Below are 15486 nucleotides of genomic sequence, written 5' to 3'. Positions count from 1 at the left end.
CTGAATCATTGAACTGAATGTAATTAGCCCTGAGTAAGGATCATTCTAATTAAGAAGTACTTCTGCGCGTGGAGCACTGGGTGTTATACGCAAACAATGAATCATGGAACACTACATCAAAAACTAATGATGTCATGTATGGTGATTAACATAACATAAAAAAAAAAAAAGAAGTACTTCTGCATCTTCTGTAAGGTACCCCAGAGATATTTTATGAGGTTATTTTATTGAGCTATCATAAGAAACAACCAGTACGAACTAAAGCATCAAATAAAGGGACCAATATTTGAAATACCAGTTTAAATGATAAACACTACTACTTTAAATTTTTTTTTTTTAAGATTTTATTTATTTATTTGACAGAGACAGAGATAGTGAGAGCAAGAACACAAGCAGCGGGAGTGGGAGAGGGAGAAGCAGGCTTCCCCCCGAGGAGGGAGCCCGATGTGGGGCTCGATCCCAGGACCCTGGGATCATGACCTGAGCCGAAAGCAGACGCTTAACGACTGAGCCACCCAGGTGCCCTAAAATTTTTTTTTTATTTTTTATTCAGTTAGCCAACATATTACTTTAAAATTTTTGAATTTATATTTGATTTCTTTAAACCCTATATCTGAAAATCCAAAAATTGTCAAGAGGCAAATTGCAAATTACACCTTCCATTCCCTCCAGGACTCCTTTGAAGAGAGAGTCTCTGAGGTTATGAGTTTTTAGATCTTTTCTTATGGGAAAGACTGGAGAACTGAGAAACTTAAAGCTAAAGCATTAGGATCTGGTGACTGAAAATCACATTAAGTCTGGGTGCTGGGTATATGGGTGTTTGTTATGTAATTCTCGATATTTTCCAGTGTTTGAAAAACTTGCTTCTCTCATCCATTCACACTACACATACATTTTCATACTCAGGCAAGATCAAGCCTGAAGAGATAACCTGTCTTATAATCAGTAAGAGGTGCTGTTGGCAATAAGTAAGAAAATTTGGGGCAGGTAAATCATACCTCTCCTTGGCTCTCAGTTTATCTCTATATAAAATGGGGGGAGGGAACTAGATGGTTTTGGGGGCCCTTCTACTTCTAATGCCTTACTAGTCTAGAGAAGTAGGGGGCACCTATTCACATTTTAAAGGTTTTCTCTTTATAAAGGATTCTTTTCAGATTTCCTGCATTTCTTTAGTGCATTTAAAACTATGACTTGGGGGATGCCTGGGTGGCTCAGTCAGTTGAGTGTCTGACTTCGACTCCAGTCGAAGATCTCAGGGTCCTGGGATCGAGTCCCGCATCGGGTTCCCTGCTCAGCAGGGAGTCTGCTTCTCCCTCTAACCCTCAGCCCACTTGTGCTCTCTCTCTCTCTCTCAAATAAATAAATAAAAAATAAAGTCTAAAAAAAAAAAAAAACAACCCATGACTTGGTTTACCAAAATCTGGTTACTATATTTTTATTATTAATAAAAGCAGCTAATACTTGTTAAGCAAGTTCAATATGCCAGGCACATATAAAATGTTTTATACAGATTATTTGATTTAATCTGCCCAATCCAATAACACCAGGAGATAGATACCGATATTGTCCCCATGTGTAGATAGGTCAATTGGCCCCCCTAGGCTATCTAACCTGCCTAAGCAACACTGGAGTTCAAACTCTCTTCAATGCAATCTATGACTCTAGAATACTGTTAATCCTGCATTTCTCACAGATGGGCTGCTCAGATCAAGGTGTGTTCAGTGGTGCTTCCCTACTTGAACAGTCATGGTCCTCTGTGCCTCCCTGCCTTCTCAAGTGGGGTGACCAACCGGGAATGGGGTAATTCCTCTGGTTTCAACTTAATTTCTGTGGCATAACAGGGTCATATTTTCATTAAGAAATTCTTTCTGATCTTTCCTGGACAAGTAACAGTGGATTTCACTAGTTATTTTGAGTCACTGGACAATGATCAGGTGAGCAGAAAAGGGTTCAGATTTGCTTTGAATTCCTAATTTAGTTCTTTGGGTCTATCATCTAAATTTCACAGCATCTACAGCAAGACTTTACATTATTTTGCAACAGATCAAGGTAAAAAGAATGCCATATGCAGGAAAATCATGTAAGATTAATTTCACATCTTCATAATGTTCACATTCATTATTTTCACTTTTTCACAAGAACTGTGTGAGGGGGGCAAGTCAGGAATTATTTACCCACCTTGCAAATGAGGAAAGAGTCACAGAAAGGGGAGGTGACTTATTCTAGGACATGGACCGGTTAGGTCCTAGACCTAGGGTTCTTTCTACACTATGTCACTTCCATATGGAAAAAGGGCCATCAGACTCAGGTACTTTTTGGCAGACAGAAATAAGTGGCTGTTCTACCAGAGGCCGTGCCATGCCCGGCTGTGGCCGTGGGGCTCCCTCTATAACTCGCAACTATGCTACAGGATGAGGATAGTAGGACCAACCATGCCCCCTACTCATACCTGTGTGGTGTGATAAAGAAAGTAGAAGTAGCCAACAGCTGTGGTCCAACCAGATAAAACTTTTAGGCGGGAAGTTAAGTGACAAGTAAATTTGTCTGCCTGTGTGTCTGTGTGTGTTTAACTGTTAGGTGCTTTTGATATTTTTAAAAAGGTTACTTGTGGAAGTCAGACCAAATAGCAGGAAGGTATTACAGCAAGATGGATTTGGGAAGGGACCAATCTCACTTGAAACTCCATCAGACACCTAATCCTCATCAAGAAGAGAACCATGTTCCAGGTAATGAAAGAGATCCTGAGAGGTCTCTAGTGGCCACTCAGATGTCTTAGTGACTGTTGGGAAGAACTGAGGCTGTGATTATTTTCCTAATTTTTATGAATCTGGCTCCAAAAAAGGACATAATTGAGTATGTTCACATAACCTTAGATGGGAAGGATTGGGGTTGTATACCTTCTGAGGTGACTTCTAGTGCATTGATTCTAGTAAGCCAGAGAAACACAAGGAGATAGCAAGTAAATTACTAATAATATATTCAAGTGAAAGAAAATGAAAATACCCAGTATTGGATGGTTGTGGTAAAACAAGTACACACTTATACTTCTATGGTAATGTAAATTTGGTATGATTTTTGGAAAGAGATCTGGTCTACCTATTGCCACATCTGTAATAGTCGCTTATTCTTTTGACTCACTAATCTTAGTCTTGAGTCTGTCCTAAAGTGGCATTTCTCAAAACGTTTTTTGCAGAACCCTAGGCCTTGAGACAGTTTTTAAAACTTTTTTGTGCCATGGATCCCTTTGGCATTCTGATGAACCTTTAGACCCCTTTTTAAAATAAATATTTTAAATACATAAAATTGATAGGATTCCAAAGGAAACAACTGTATGATACAGTTATCAAAATGAAAAATTGTGATACAACAATATATATGCTTATTTATGGATGTATTAAATAACAAGATTATATTAAGGTGGGTCTAAAACCATTGTATCAAATCAAATATATTATCTCAAATAAATTATATTTTAAGGTATCTGAAACAACTGTATTGTAATATGAAAAAAAATCTGATTTCTTTTGGTGACAAAGTCACTTACTGCACAAAAATTGCTGTGGTTTGTCACCTACATTGATAATTGAAGGAAATTTAATTAGACATAGGTAAAAATAAAGGTATAATATTCTTCCATCTAAGTTCACCATAAGAACTTCTGTCCTAAGAACAAAAGGTGCTGTGGTCCAAGGGCATGCTCTGGCTCTCGGGGATCTCAGTGCAAGTTTGTAATCACTTTACAGGCTCTAAGAAGACCCATTAACTTTTCACAAAAAAACAAAAAGTCAACAGAACCTTTTTTTTGATAACTTTCCAAAGAACTTGGAGAAACATCATCCTAAGGAAAAAAATTCAAAAGGAAAAAAGCTGTATGCATGAATATTCTTATTATAATTTGATCTACAATGGCAAAAAAAAAAAAATAACCTTAAAATTGGCAACAACCAATACAAGTGGAATGACTGGGCAAACAGGAACACATCAACTTGATTAAAGTTATAAGGACTATCTCATAGAAAATATATCTGACATAATGTTAGATTAATAATGATATATGGTATGCTATCATTACAAATTTGTGTAATATATGGGCTAGATGGGTATGAGAAATAAAATGAAAATGGGTTATAATGTTAAGGATGGCAGAACATGGCTAATTTTTTTCTTTTATGTTCCTATAATATGTAAAATTATTTTGAAGAAATTAATGGGTTGATAGCACACTTATGTACTGACCCTTTCGTTTAAAAATGTTTACTGAATGTTTGTTCCTAGGCATTCTTTGGAGGTACAAGGATAAATAAGATATGGTTCTTGTCCCCCCAAAGCTAGGAACAAAACAGACACCTAGTATAGGGGTTCTACCACTCTGCCATAGGACTCTTGCTGATAAATGCCACAATTTATCACTGCATCCTCTAACTTCCATTTTGATCCTACAGAAGTCATTGGAACTTGGAATTTGCGAAACAGAGAGCAACTCAGGAAAAGGAAAGCTGAAGCACAAGAGAAGCAAAATTTGCAATGGCATTTTGGGTATAGTATCATTGCAAGGGAAAAGGAACTGATATTTGTCAAGTATATGCTGTGGGTCAAGTAGTGCTGAGTGCTTTTACATACTATGTTTATCTTTCCAACAATCCCATAAATTGGGAGCTGTTATCCCCATTTTACAAAAAAAAAAAAAAAAAAAAAAGGAACCAAGTCTTCAAAGGTTAAATCTCTTGCCTAAAGTACATAGCTAGTAAAGGGGTTGGAACAGAATTTTATTCCTGTTCTTTTTATTTTTTTTAAAGATTTTATTTACTTATTTGTCAGAGAGAGAGAGAGAGAGCACAAGCAGGGGGAGTGGCAGGCAGAGGGAGAAGCAGGCTCCCTGTTGAGCAAGGAGCCCGATGCGGGACTCGATCCCAGGACCCTGGGATCATGACCTGAGCTGAAGGCAGATGCTTAACTGACTGAGCCACCCAGGCGTCCCTATTCCTGTTCTTTTTAAATAAAAGCCCCAGGCAGTTGAATTATATTGTAGAGAGGTCTGGTGTTCTATTACTCTGGTGATATAAACATAGAAGCATCTTGTTGGGAGCAGGAGATAACTTTGAGGAGAACTTCAGGTTAGTTTTCCACGCTTTCAATTAGTAAAATCCTAATTGAATGAGTGCGTTAACTCTCCATGGAGTAAACCATGGAAATAAGTGATGGAAGAGTAGGAGTTTTTAAATCTCCAAGCAAAGTCACCTGTGTGTAATCTCAGTGGGGGAGTACAAGACCATGATTATAAATGAGGCAGCTTCTAAGTGCATCCATTTAGAATAGGAGTATGAAAACAGAGGTACTTGGAGATGCTTGGAGATAGAAATGGGGAGTCCAAGGAGCCAACGTGCAACACTCATCTAAGCCAGAGTATCTCAACCTGGGCACTGTTGATGCTGTGGGCAGGATAATTCTTTGTGTGGGAGGCTGTTCTGTGCATTGTAGATGTTTAGCAGCATCTCTGGCAGCTAGAAAGTAATAGCACTCCCCCACCCACATTGTGACAATCAAAAATGTTTCCAGACATTGTCAAATGTCTCCTGGCATGGGACATGGGGAGGGGGGTGATGAAGGGGCAAAATTGCCCCCAGTTGAGAACCACTCATCTAAACACTCTTATATTTTTATTATTGTTGTTGTTGTTGTTAAATTAGCAGTTAGATTTGCATTTCTTCATTGCTGCAAAAATGTTTCTTTCGATGGCAAAGATAAAATAGGTATACATATTTCCAAGCATCGTTTAAAAAAAAGTACAACCTAGATGTTTTAGCACTTTTCTGGAGAAAGGGCACCTCTCACCCCAGTGGACTGCATTACCGGCTATTCTGCTACAGCACCAATCAGCTCACATATGATTGGTAAATAGGAGAACGATGTCAGTATAATATAGAAGTTGTATTGGTTCGAGATTTTTCCCAGTCAAAAGGGAATGCAATTCAAACCTTTGGTGGGAAAGGGAAAAGCCTTCAGCTTGGCTGCTGCATAAGCAGGGTCCTTTTCAGCCTGTCTCCAAGGCTCCTTCCCCAGAGGACAGGACTGGCCCTGCACAGCTCTCCACATGTAGGTTGCACTTGCCCAAGCCCTGTGCCCAGCCCAAGGGCAGCCCTGCTGGCTCAGAGCACCACCAGCATTTGCATGATCTCAGCAGCTGAAAGCCTGCATTTACACTGCTGTTTTGTGTATTTTTGCTATGCCCCAGGCAGCCTCCAGCCAGGGTAAGCTGCCTGTCTGTACTACTCAATTTATCTCCCGGGTACCCATTATTGTTTTTGTTAGTGTTAAAAAGTTGCACAGGGGTGCCTCCATGGCTCAGTCGGTTAAGCCCCCAACTTCTGATCTAGCTCAGGTCTTGATCTCAGGGTTGAGGGTTCAAGCCCCGCATTGGGCCTACTTAATAAAAACAAACAACAAAAAAGTTGCACAGGATTTGAGTCATTTGCCTTAACTCTATTTTTCCCCACAAGCACTGTACTTTTAGTGTATGATTTTGAAGAAAGGTTTTCCAGGAATTACGTTATATTACGTTATAGCAGAAACTTCTATACTCGAGTCCTGTGGCGGGTGACTCTATTGAAGAATATCCTATTAGCTCCCCTAATTCCATACTCTCCAAGCAATGTTCTGATCATTACTTGGCTTCTCAAATACTTGCTACAGAGAAAGAATTACATTCATCTGTTAGTCCAAACATCCTCTGCTATGTGACTCTGCTTTTCTCACTGTTCACTTAAAAATTGGTCTTTAGGTTTAATATTAGTCTCTCTGAGCTGGTTGATGAGTTCTATCCCTGATAAATGGAGTTAGTCTCAGTGTGCTGATAGAATTGGGTTTCTGAGCTTGCTGGGTTGGGGCGGGGGCAAGGCTGAAAAAGTCACTGAAGTAGATGACACCTTGGTGAGCCTCTTGGCAGCTGGCTGGCCATGCTCTTGTGACACATCTCTATATTACTGAGGGCTGTTCTTACTACAACATACCACACAGTGAAACCTTATTGGTTCCAGAGACAAGCAGGGGAGTGTAATGGTTGAGAGCCCTGGCTGTTAAAGCCAGAATGCCTAGATTTGAAGCGTGGCTCCCCCACTTCTAGCCAATTGGCCTTGAACAAGAAAGTGCCTCGGGTTTGTCATCTGCAAAATGGAGATAATAATAGTATCTGCCTCATAAGTGGATGATGTGAAGATTATACGAGATAACAGAATAAGTAAATTGCTCAAAACAGTGCCTGGCTCATAGGAAGCCCTGTGCTTCCTGTATTAATATGAATACTAATTTATAGTTGAATAATTCATTCATCCAAGTTATTATATGCAATTTTTTAAGATTTATTTATTTATTAGAGAGAGCGAGAATGAGAGAGAGAGAGTACATGAGAGGGGGGAGGGTTAGAGGGAGAAGCAGGCTCCTCGCTGAGCTGGGAGCCCGATGGGGGACTCGATCCAGGGACTCCAGGATCATGACCTGAGCCGAAGGCAGTCGCTTAACCAACTGAGCCACCCAGGCGCCCCTGCAATTCTTTTTTTTAAATTAATTTATTTACTTTTAGAGAGAGAGAGTGCATGAGTGGGGGGAATGGGTGAGGGGAAGCAGACTCCCTGCTGAGCAGGGAACTCAACATGGGGCTCAATCTCAGGACCTTGAGATTATGACCTGAGCCAAAACCAAGCACTGGATGCTTAACCCACTGAGCTACCCAGGCGCCCTTATTATATGCAATTCTTTCAACAACCACCTGAAGTTGGACAGATACCATTTACTCCATTTTACCTATGAAGAAACCAAGGCACAGAGAGTTTAAATGACTTGTCCATGATCACATAGCTGATCAGTGACAGAGTCTGGATTAAATTTTAGGCCACATAGATATATTTGCATCTTTTGAAAAACTACCATGAAGAACATGGAACATAACTCAGAATCCCTCAGATAGAGATCTACCTAACAAATTATTTAGGATTTAATATCTAGGATGAAGTAAGTGTTTCCTGAAAAAGTCACATACACCATCTTTTAAAAATCTGACAATAAGGACTTTATAAATTATCTTGTGTCCTTTGTTACTTGGAATGAAACTCTAAAATGCTGAAGCGTCATCCTATCATTTTTACACAACATTTTCTTCTGTATTATTTTAATACTTATTTTTTACTGTCTTATTACATATGTAACTTTTTAAATTGATTTCAAACTGGTTTTTGTGAGGCAACCTTTAAAAAAAATTTAACTATGGAAATCTTCAAACATAAACAAAGGTAGAATAGGGTACCCATTTAAGTATGCAAGGAATTATGAGCACTGCAGAGACATAGGAGCACTGGTTTTATCTAGTTTGCTAAAAGAAATACAAATATTTACTATAAGAATATTCCCCCAGAAGTAATGAGAGTCTGAGGCAGGCTATGTTCCTCACCTGAAAGCATGACCCTCATCATAAATCCTGAGCAAGGAGAGCATTTCAGCCTGTGATCTCTAAGAAAAGGCTCCACAGAGCAGGTAGCCTGGAACAGAATTTCAATAGGTTTAGAAAAATGATGAAATGTTTATTTATAGTACCTCTTCCTCCCCACGCCCCCAGCCCATCTGCATTAGCCATCTGTATTCGGTGATGGTTGCTGTACCCAACAACTTGCCATTGCCGCAATTTCCATGCGTATCCTTTTATCTTTTAGATCCTTCATCTAGCTATTAATTTGGAGTAGGTATAATATGGCCACTCATGCCTTTCCACCAGGCTTCTTTACTTCCAGAAATGGTTTTGCAGCTTTTGACCCAGCTTACAGTACATCTCATTTGACATGTATCGCGGCTATTTAGGATTCTGTACACAGGACGCTGAATTAGATAAGCAATTAGATATACATCTTCTGTCTACAGCCTGCACAGACAAGGAGCTGTGCCTGGATTGCAGATCTAGAAACACAATTGTATCCGTTGGCCCAGGGCATAGTGGGACTAACTCACACAGACTAAACCCAAAGAGACTACTGTATAAACCAGCATGCCAATCTATTCTTTTATAACATGAGTTATACGTTTCCCATAACCAATCTTTAAGTGTATGCTCTCAAACACACACCTGCGCTCTACACTCACCAAGAAGATTCTGTGTGAGCCAGGTGTCAGAGACAAAAAGTCCCCGAGGGACATTTCATCTCCTGACAATGGAGAACATCTAGCACTACTCCTTCATTTTACAAACAAGGAGGTTGAGGCCTAGAGAGATTAAGCGATTTGTCCATGGTCATGCAACACGGCAGGCAGGAGACCTGGGGCTGTTACCGCAAAGCATTTCTTCCAATCCTGTAGCCCCGTTGCTGACACTAACTCTGATCTTCCACAGAGAGAAAAAATACAAGCGGCAAAGGACAGGAAAAGGAAATAAAAGAGGCAGAAAGAGACAACAAAATACAGAACTGAAGGAGGAACCTCAGTCACAATTTCAAAAGGACATGATGGAGAAAGCACTGGCACCTATGGAGAAAGAAACTGAACCGCCTAGGAGTATAACTGAAGTGCTGTCTCTGGTAGCCTCTCCCAAAAAAGTTGTGCTTGAGAGACAATTTTCTGCAGTGGATCAAGAAAGCATTATACATCAGGAAAATTCTTCTGAGTTACAAGAAACAATGGTACAAAACCATCCTTCTGAAACATGCCAAGATGTGGCTGAACCTGAAGCCCTCTCTCCTAAAATATGCCAAGAAACAGCTGTACTTCAAGGCCATCCTTCTAAAATGTGTCCAGATATGGCTGAACCTGAAGCCCTCTCTCTCACAATGTGCCAAGAAACAGCCGTATTTCAAAACCATCCTTCCAGATTGTGCCCTGATATGGCTGAACCTGAAGCCCTCTTTCCTAAAATGTGCCAAGAAACAGCTGTAGTCAAAGTCCTTCCTTCTAAAACACCTGAAGACATAGCTGACCTGGAAGGATGCTCTCTTGAAGCATTCCCCAAACCAGGTATGCCTAAAAGGTATGCTCTTGAAACATACCCAAAAAGAGCTGAACCTGAGGAATACAATTCTGAACCAGATCAAGGAATGGCTGAGGTTGAAAGCTTCTTTCCTAAAACAGAAGAAATAGTTGCGCCTAAAGACCTTTCTACAAAAACACACGAAGAAAAGGTTGAACCTGAATACTTCTTGTATGAAACATATAAAGAAATTGCTGTGCCTAAAGCATCCTCTCATAACACAGTCCAAGAAATGCCTGCTCCTGAGGAATATCCACCTGAAATATATCAAGAAACACCTGGGCCTGAGGACTGTTCACCTGAAATATACCAAGAAACACTTGGGTCTGAGGATTGTTCACCTGAAATATACCAAGAAACACCTGGGCCTGAAGACTATTCACCTGGAATATACCAAGAAACACCTGAGCCTGAAGATCTTTCTACTAAGGCATATAAAAATAAGGATCTGCCTAAAGAATGCTTTCCAGAACCATACCAAGAAACAGGTGGGCCCCAAGGCCAGGATCCTAAAGCACACCAGGAGGATGCTAAGGATGTTTATACTTCTCCTCGAGGTAGGGTGTTTTATTGGGATAAGTCAGTGACACTGCCACTTAATGGGGTTTTGGTCCCCATTTATAATTAGAGCACTAACATAGATACATCTCCCTCAGAGTGGTGATTTATAGCCTTCTTTAACAATCGTAGAGTATCTCCCGTTATCGTAAAGGATATCATTAATGTCATTAGCCAGTTTCAAGTAAAAAATGTTTTTCACCCAACCAATGTCTGTTTGGCACATTTATGAAGAATTAAAAGAAAATAATTGGTGAAAATATAAGTGTGTATAGTAGGTATTTGACATACTTTCCATTCTGGGAAGCTTTAGCCAGTGAAGTGAAATGAACCCAACATAAGATGAATTATGTACAAAATATTTTAAAGAACAATCAAGTTTAAATTAACAAGAAAGCTTCAGGAATACAGTTTTTCTTGAGAATGAAAATTCCCCAGCAAACTAAAAGCAAGTAAGTTCAGGGTACAAGGTACCAAGGGAGTTATAAAGGTACAAAATATGATCCTGTTACTGAGGAACTCATTTTTGTAGGATTTATCAGGTTTGCCAAAACCCCTCTCTATTTCAATGTCTGTTCCTGAAAAGCTTTCTCCTAAGCATAACACTTTTAAGATAATGTGATCTTTCTTCAGTTTGACTTAAGCGAGAACCTCGATTCCCTTTGTACAATACCGTAGACAGTGTAAGGGCTGAATCTACCAGACCAGAGTTCTCCCCAGGGAATTGTTTTCTAAAGAAATCCCTCTGGTAGCTTATTTGTTCTCGTTCCTAAAAGATGAGTGCAACAAAAGCATGGGGTTAGTTGGGTTCCCACAGGTACAGGTTTTGAAGAAATACCTTGAAAAAATTAGAGTAAAAAGCAGACAGGTGAAGCATGGGCCTGTGCCGACAGGAGCCCCTGCTGGAGAAGCAGCTCTCATCCACACAGGGCACCGTTCTAAGAGGTTCATTCTTGCCAAGGTTAATGTGGGCAATTAATTCATGCTTTTCTTGTTTCGGGGTTTTGTCTGGCCAAACGAATGGAAATATGTACCCTTTTTACTGATTAGAAAATATTCATAATAATGAATTAGGAATGTTCATTATGATAAATGAGAGCAATATGTAAGTGAATATAGAGTAAGTCCACTCTAATACCATCTCCTATCTCTGATCCTCATCCGGAAGGTTGTTTTCCTTTGTTTTAACAAGTGAGATAGTAGAATACATCCTATTCTGTAACCTGCATTTTTTCACATACAATATATATCATGGCCATCTTAATGACATCTTTCGTAACAGTTGTATGGTATGGTGTTATATGTGCAATAATTTGTTCAACCAATCTTTGAAATGACGAACATTTATGGCTGCCAAGTTTTACTATTATAACAGTGTTCAATGAACATCATTGGAAGTAACATTTATTGGGCACTTTCTATGTGCCAGAAACTATTAAACCTTTTGTGTGAATTATTTTATTCAATGTTAAAAGCCCTACTAGAAAAACAATATTATTCCCATTTCATAGATAAGGAAACTGAGGCACTGGAAGCTTAAGTTTGTCTGATTATATTCTTGGATAAATCCCTAGAAATTGAAATGCTGGGCCAAAGTGTACCCACATTTAATGTTTGGATACATTCAGTCAGACTAACCTCCACAAATATTGTAGCAACCCACACAAACCAAGAGTTTATATGTGTCTTTCCTCTAGGCCCTTGCCAATACTTCATATGATTACATTTAAAAAACTTTTCTGGGGTACCTGGGTGGCTCCTTTGGTTAAATGTCTGACTTGATTTTGGCTCAGGTCATGATGTCAGGGTCCTAGGATTGAGTCCCATGTCAGGGTCTGCGCTCAGCAGGGAGCCTGCTTGAGGATCCTCTCTCCCTCTCCCTCTGCCGCTTCCCCTGCTCTTGCCCCCCCTTCTCTAAAATAAATAAATCTTTAAAAAAATAAAAATAAAAAACCTTTTCCTATATGTTAGGTTAAAAAAAACCAAAACCAAACAACTGAATTGTTTCAATTTCCACTTTTTAAATGACTACTGCTACTAGGCATTAGTATTATCATGAATTTGAATTTCATGACTGTTATAAATTTGAATTTTTTCTTTTGAGACTTGCCTGTTCGAATTCCTGTTCCATTTTAAATTTGATTTTTTTGGATTGATTTTAAAAATCCCTATATAATAGTTATTAAGCTTTCACCTACATATAAGTTATAAATATTTTCCCTGTTGTTTTTGGTTTAACTTTATTTATAGTGGTTTTTGTCATCTACATGATAAGATTTTATTTATTTATTTATTTAAAGATTTTATTTATTTTTTGACAGAGAGAGAGACAGCGAGAGAGGGAACACAGCACGGGGAGTGAGAGAGGGAGAAGCAGGCTTCCCGCTGAGCAAGGAGCCCGATGTGGGGCTCGATCCCAGGACCCTGGGATCATGATCTGAGCCGAAGGCAGACGCTTAATGACTGAGCCACCCAGGCGCCCCAATTTTTAATTTTTATTTATTCAAAACTGTCATGATTTTAATATTTAGTTATTCAAACCAGTCATTCTTTTCCTTTATGGTTTCTGGTCTGTGTTCTGCTTAGAAAGGCCTTTCTAATCCTAAGATTATAAAAAACATTTTATTGTTCCTACAACACTTATGGTATTTTAATATTTAAATCTTTAATTCATCTGAAATTTGCTTTTGTGCAAGGTATGAGGTAGAGTTTTTTTTCTCTAGGTAGTCAATTGTTTCAATACCATTTATTGAACCTATTTTCATATTTTATTTTACAGAAATGAGAGAAAAACCCAAAGCAGAAGAACCAGAGATACCAGCAATTCCAAACGTTCCTCAAGAAATTCATCCAGAAAATGACATCTTTAGTTATGTTTTGTTTTAACAATGCTCAACCATCAATAGTTGTGCAAGAAAATACACATCTTAATATATGTGTGTGATTTTCTCAAAACACTGTAGATCTCTACAACACCCATTAATATTTTAAGCGTTTTTTTTTCATGTATAGACTGTATCTGGGAGAACGAAGGTGTTTTTTCAGGCTCTATTACGTAGATGATATCCTGCTAATGTGTGTGTGTGCATGTGCGTGTGTGTGTGTGTGTGTATATGTATATGTATATTGGGGTGAGGATAGTGGTGGGGAGAGACAGAAATGGGAAAGGGATGGCTGAATAACTGATCCCACCCCTTAAGAACAAACCTTTCTTTGGTTAATTCCTTTAATTTATTTTTTCCTTGGTTAATTCTTAAAAGTAGAGAAAGTATTGTCTGAACACTTAAAATCTGGGGGAGTGATAGTTTTTTTGTAAACTTTGTTCACTTATCAATGTAACAATAGCTTCAACATTTTATTCAGACTTGGTAAGCTTTTAAAGTTAATTTTAACAATTGTTCTGGGACTCCTTCAAAGATATTTTGAGGTGATGAGTGATGAATACAGTTTACTGGAGTGTTTGAATTCTGATTTTCTCTTTTTCCTTTTTAAATATTGTATTTGTGCAGAATGTATATTAAATCTTTATTACACGTTTCACCATTACCAGGGGTTTAATCTAGTCTTGTGAGGGGAATAAAACAGAATATAAATAATAGTAAATGCTAGTGTCATTTGAAGAGTAGATACAATAGAGGAAACACTCACTTTTTCTTTTTTTTCTTTTTTTGCTGGAGTGACCTAAAAAAATTACATCTTCAAGGAGCCTTGAAAGATGGAAAAGATTTGTACTGTAGGTGAGGATTGTGGCTTTATTGTATTGTATGTGACACAGAGAAGGATGAATTCAGGACATATTCAAGAGAACTACATGCAAACTACAGCTGATGCACGGTCCATGTGGAATAGCAGGCTAATAGGCTAAAAATCTCATATTATTAGAGTGGACAGAATTTTGCATACCTAAGAAGTATGTGTTAGGTAATGTGGAACTAAGTAAGACTTTTGAACGATGCAGTTTTAGTATTTTAAGAATATCTATCTGGTGATAATGGTCAGGGTTAGCTGAAAATGAAAGAGACTGGGGGCAGGAATAGGAGTTATTCTGGGTGGGAAAATATCTGAAAACTGCAGTTTTCCATCTATTAGTACAGAAGACTCAAAGTCAAGGATATTTTTACAAGTAAAGGTTTAGTTCAGCAAGGACACAATTTTACAAGCTCTCCATATAGGTACAGAGGCACTGTGCTAGGTACTAGGCTAGACAGCGAAGAACAAGATAGAATCCCAGTTCTCACAAGCATTCACAGTGTAGAAAGAGGTTCTCAACCCTCAGGATCCATTAGAACCACTGGGGAAGATTTCAAAATTACAGCCGTCCAGACACCTCCCCAGAGATTCTGATTTACCTGTCTAGGATGGCATCCAAGCATATACATATTAATTTTTTAAATTGCTTTTTTGTTTTAAATATTTTTGAGAAATAATTTTAGAAATTATAGAAAACTTTTAACGAGAGTACAGAAGTTTATACCTCTCACCCTGTTTATCCTAATGTTAACATGTTCTGTAACCATGGTCCATTCATAAAAACTTATGAAATTAAGACAGTGACATTACCATTATTTGGATTTCATTAGTTGTCTACTAATGCCATTTTTCTGCTTCAGGATCCAGTCTAGGATACAACATTGCATTTAGGGTATTTGAAAAGCTCCCCAGGTGATTCTAATGTGCAGCTACAGCTGAGGGCCACTGGTAGAGTGGGAGGTTACAATGCTTTTCCCTCCTGTTTGCACCCACTCCCCCCACCACCATTACATTTTTTCTCCTCCCGGGATATATTTATCATACAGGGATTACTCACACCCCGTTATATTAGTCCAGTGACATATTGAGGGCAGCATTACCATATAATAGTCATTTACATCTGGATGGCACTTCAGAATTTATATTTTCATATACACTTATTTGATTTGCACAGGAGT

General features: G+C 38.6%; 1 protein-coding gene across 1 annotated transcript; it reads left to right on the top strand.

Annotated features, from left to right (window-relative positions):
- The first annotated feature begins 2560 nt into the window (after window positions 1–2560).
- HEMGN (hemogen) lies at window positions 2561–14929 on the top strand. The gene is made up of 4 exons (XM_036077493.2): window positions 2561–2726; window positions 4443–4536; window positions 9371–10557; window positions 13338–14929. The coding sequence occupies exons 1-4, from the start codon at window positions 2648–2650 to the stop codon at window positions 13442–13444; spliced, it is 1467 nt and encodes a 488-aa protein (XP_035933386.1). The 5' UTR covers window positions 2561–2647; the 3' UTR covers window positions 13445–14929.
- Window positions 14930–15486: the final 557 nt, after the last annotated feature.

The sequence above is a fragment of the Halichoerus grypus genome, chromosome 14 (genome assembly GCF_964656455.1).
Source record: "Halichoerus grypus chromosome 14, mHalGry1.hap1.1, whole genome shotgun sequence".
Classification (NCBI taxonomy): Eukaryota; Metazoa; Chordata; class Mammalia; order Carnivora; family Phocidae; genus Halichoerus; species Halichoerus grypus.
The sequence above is the reverse complement of the archived record's forward strand: the minus strand, read 5'-3'. Positions and strand labels throughout refer to the sequence as shown.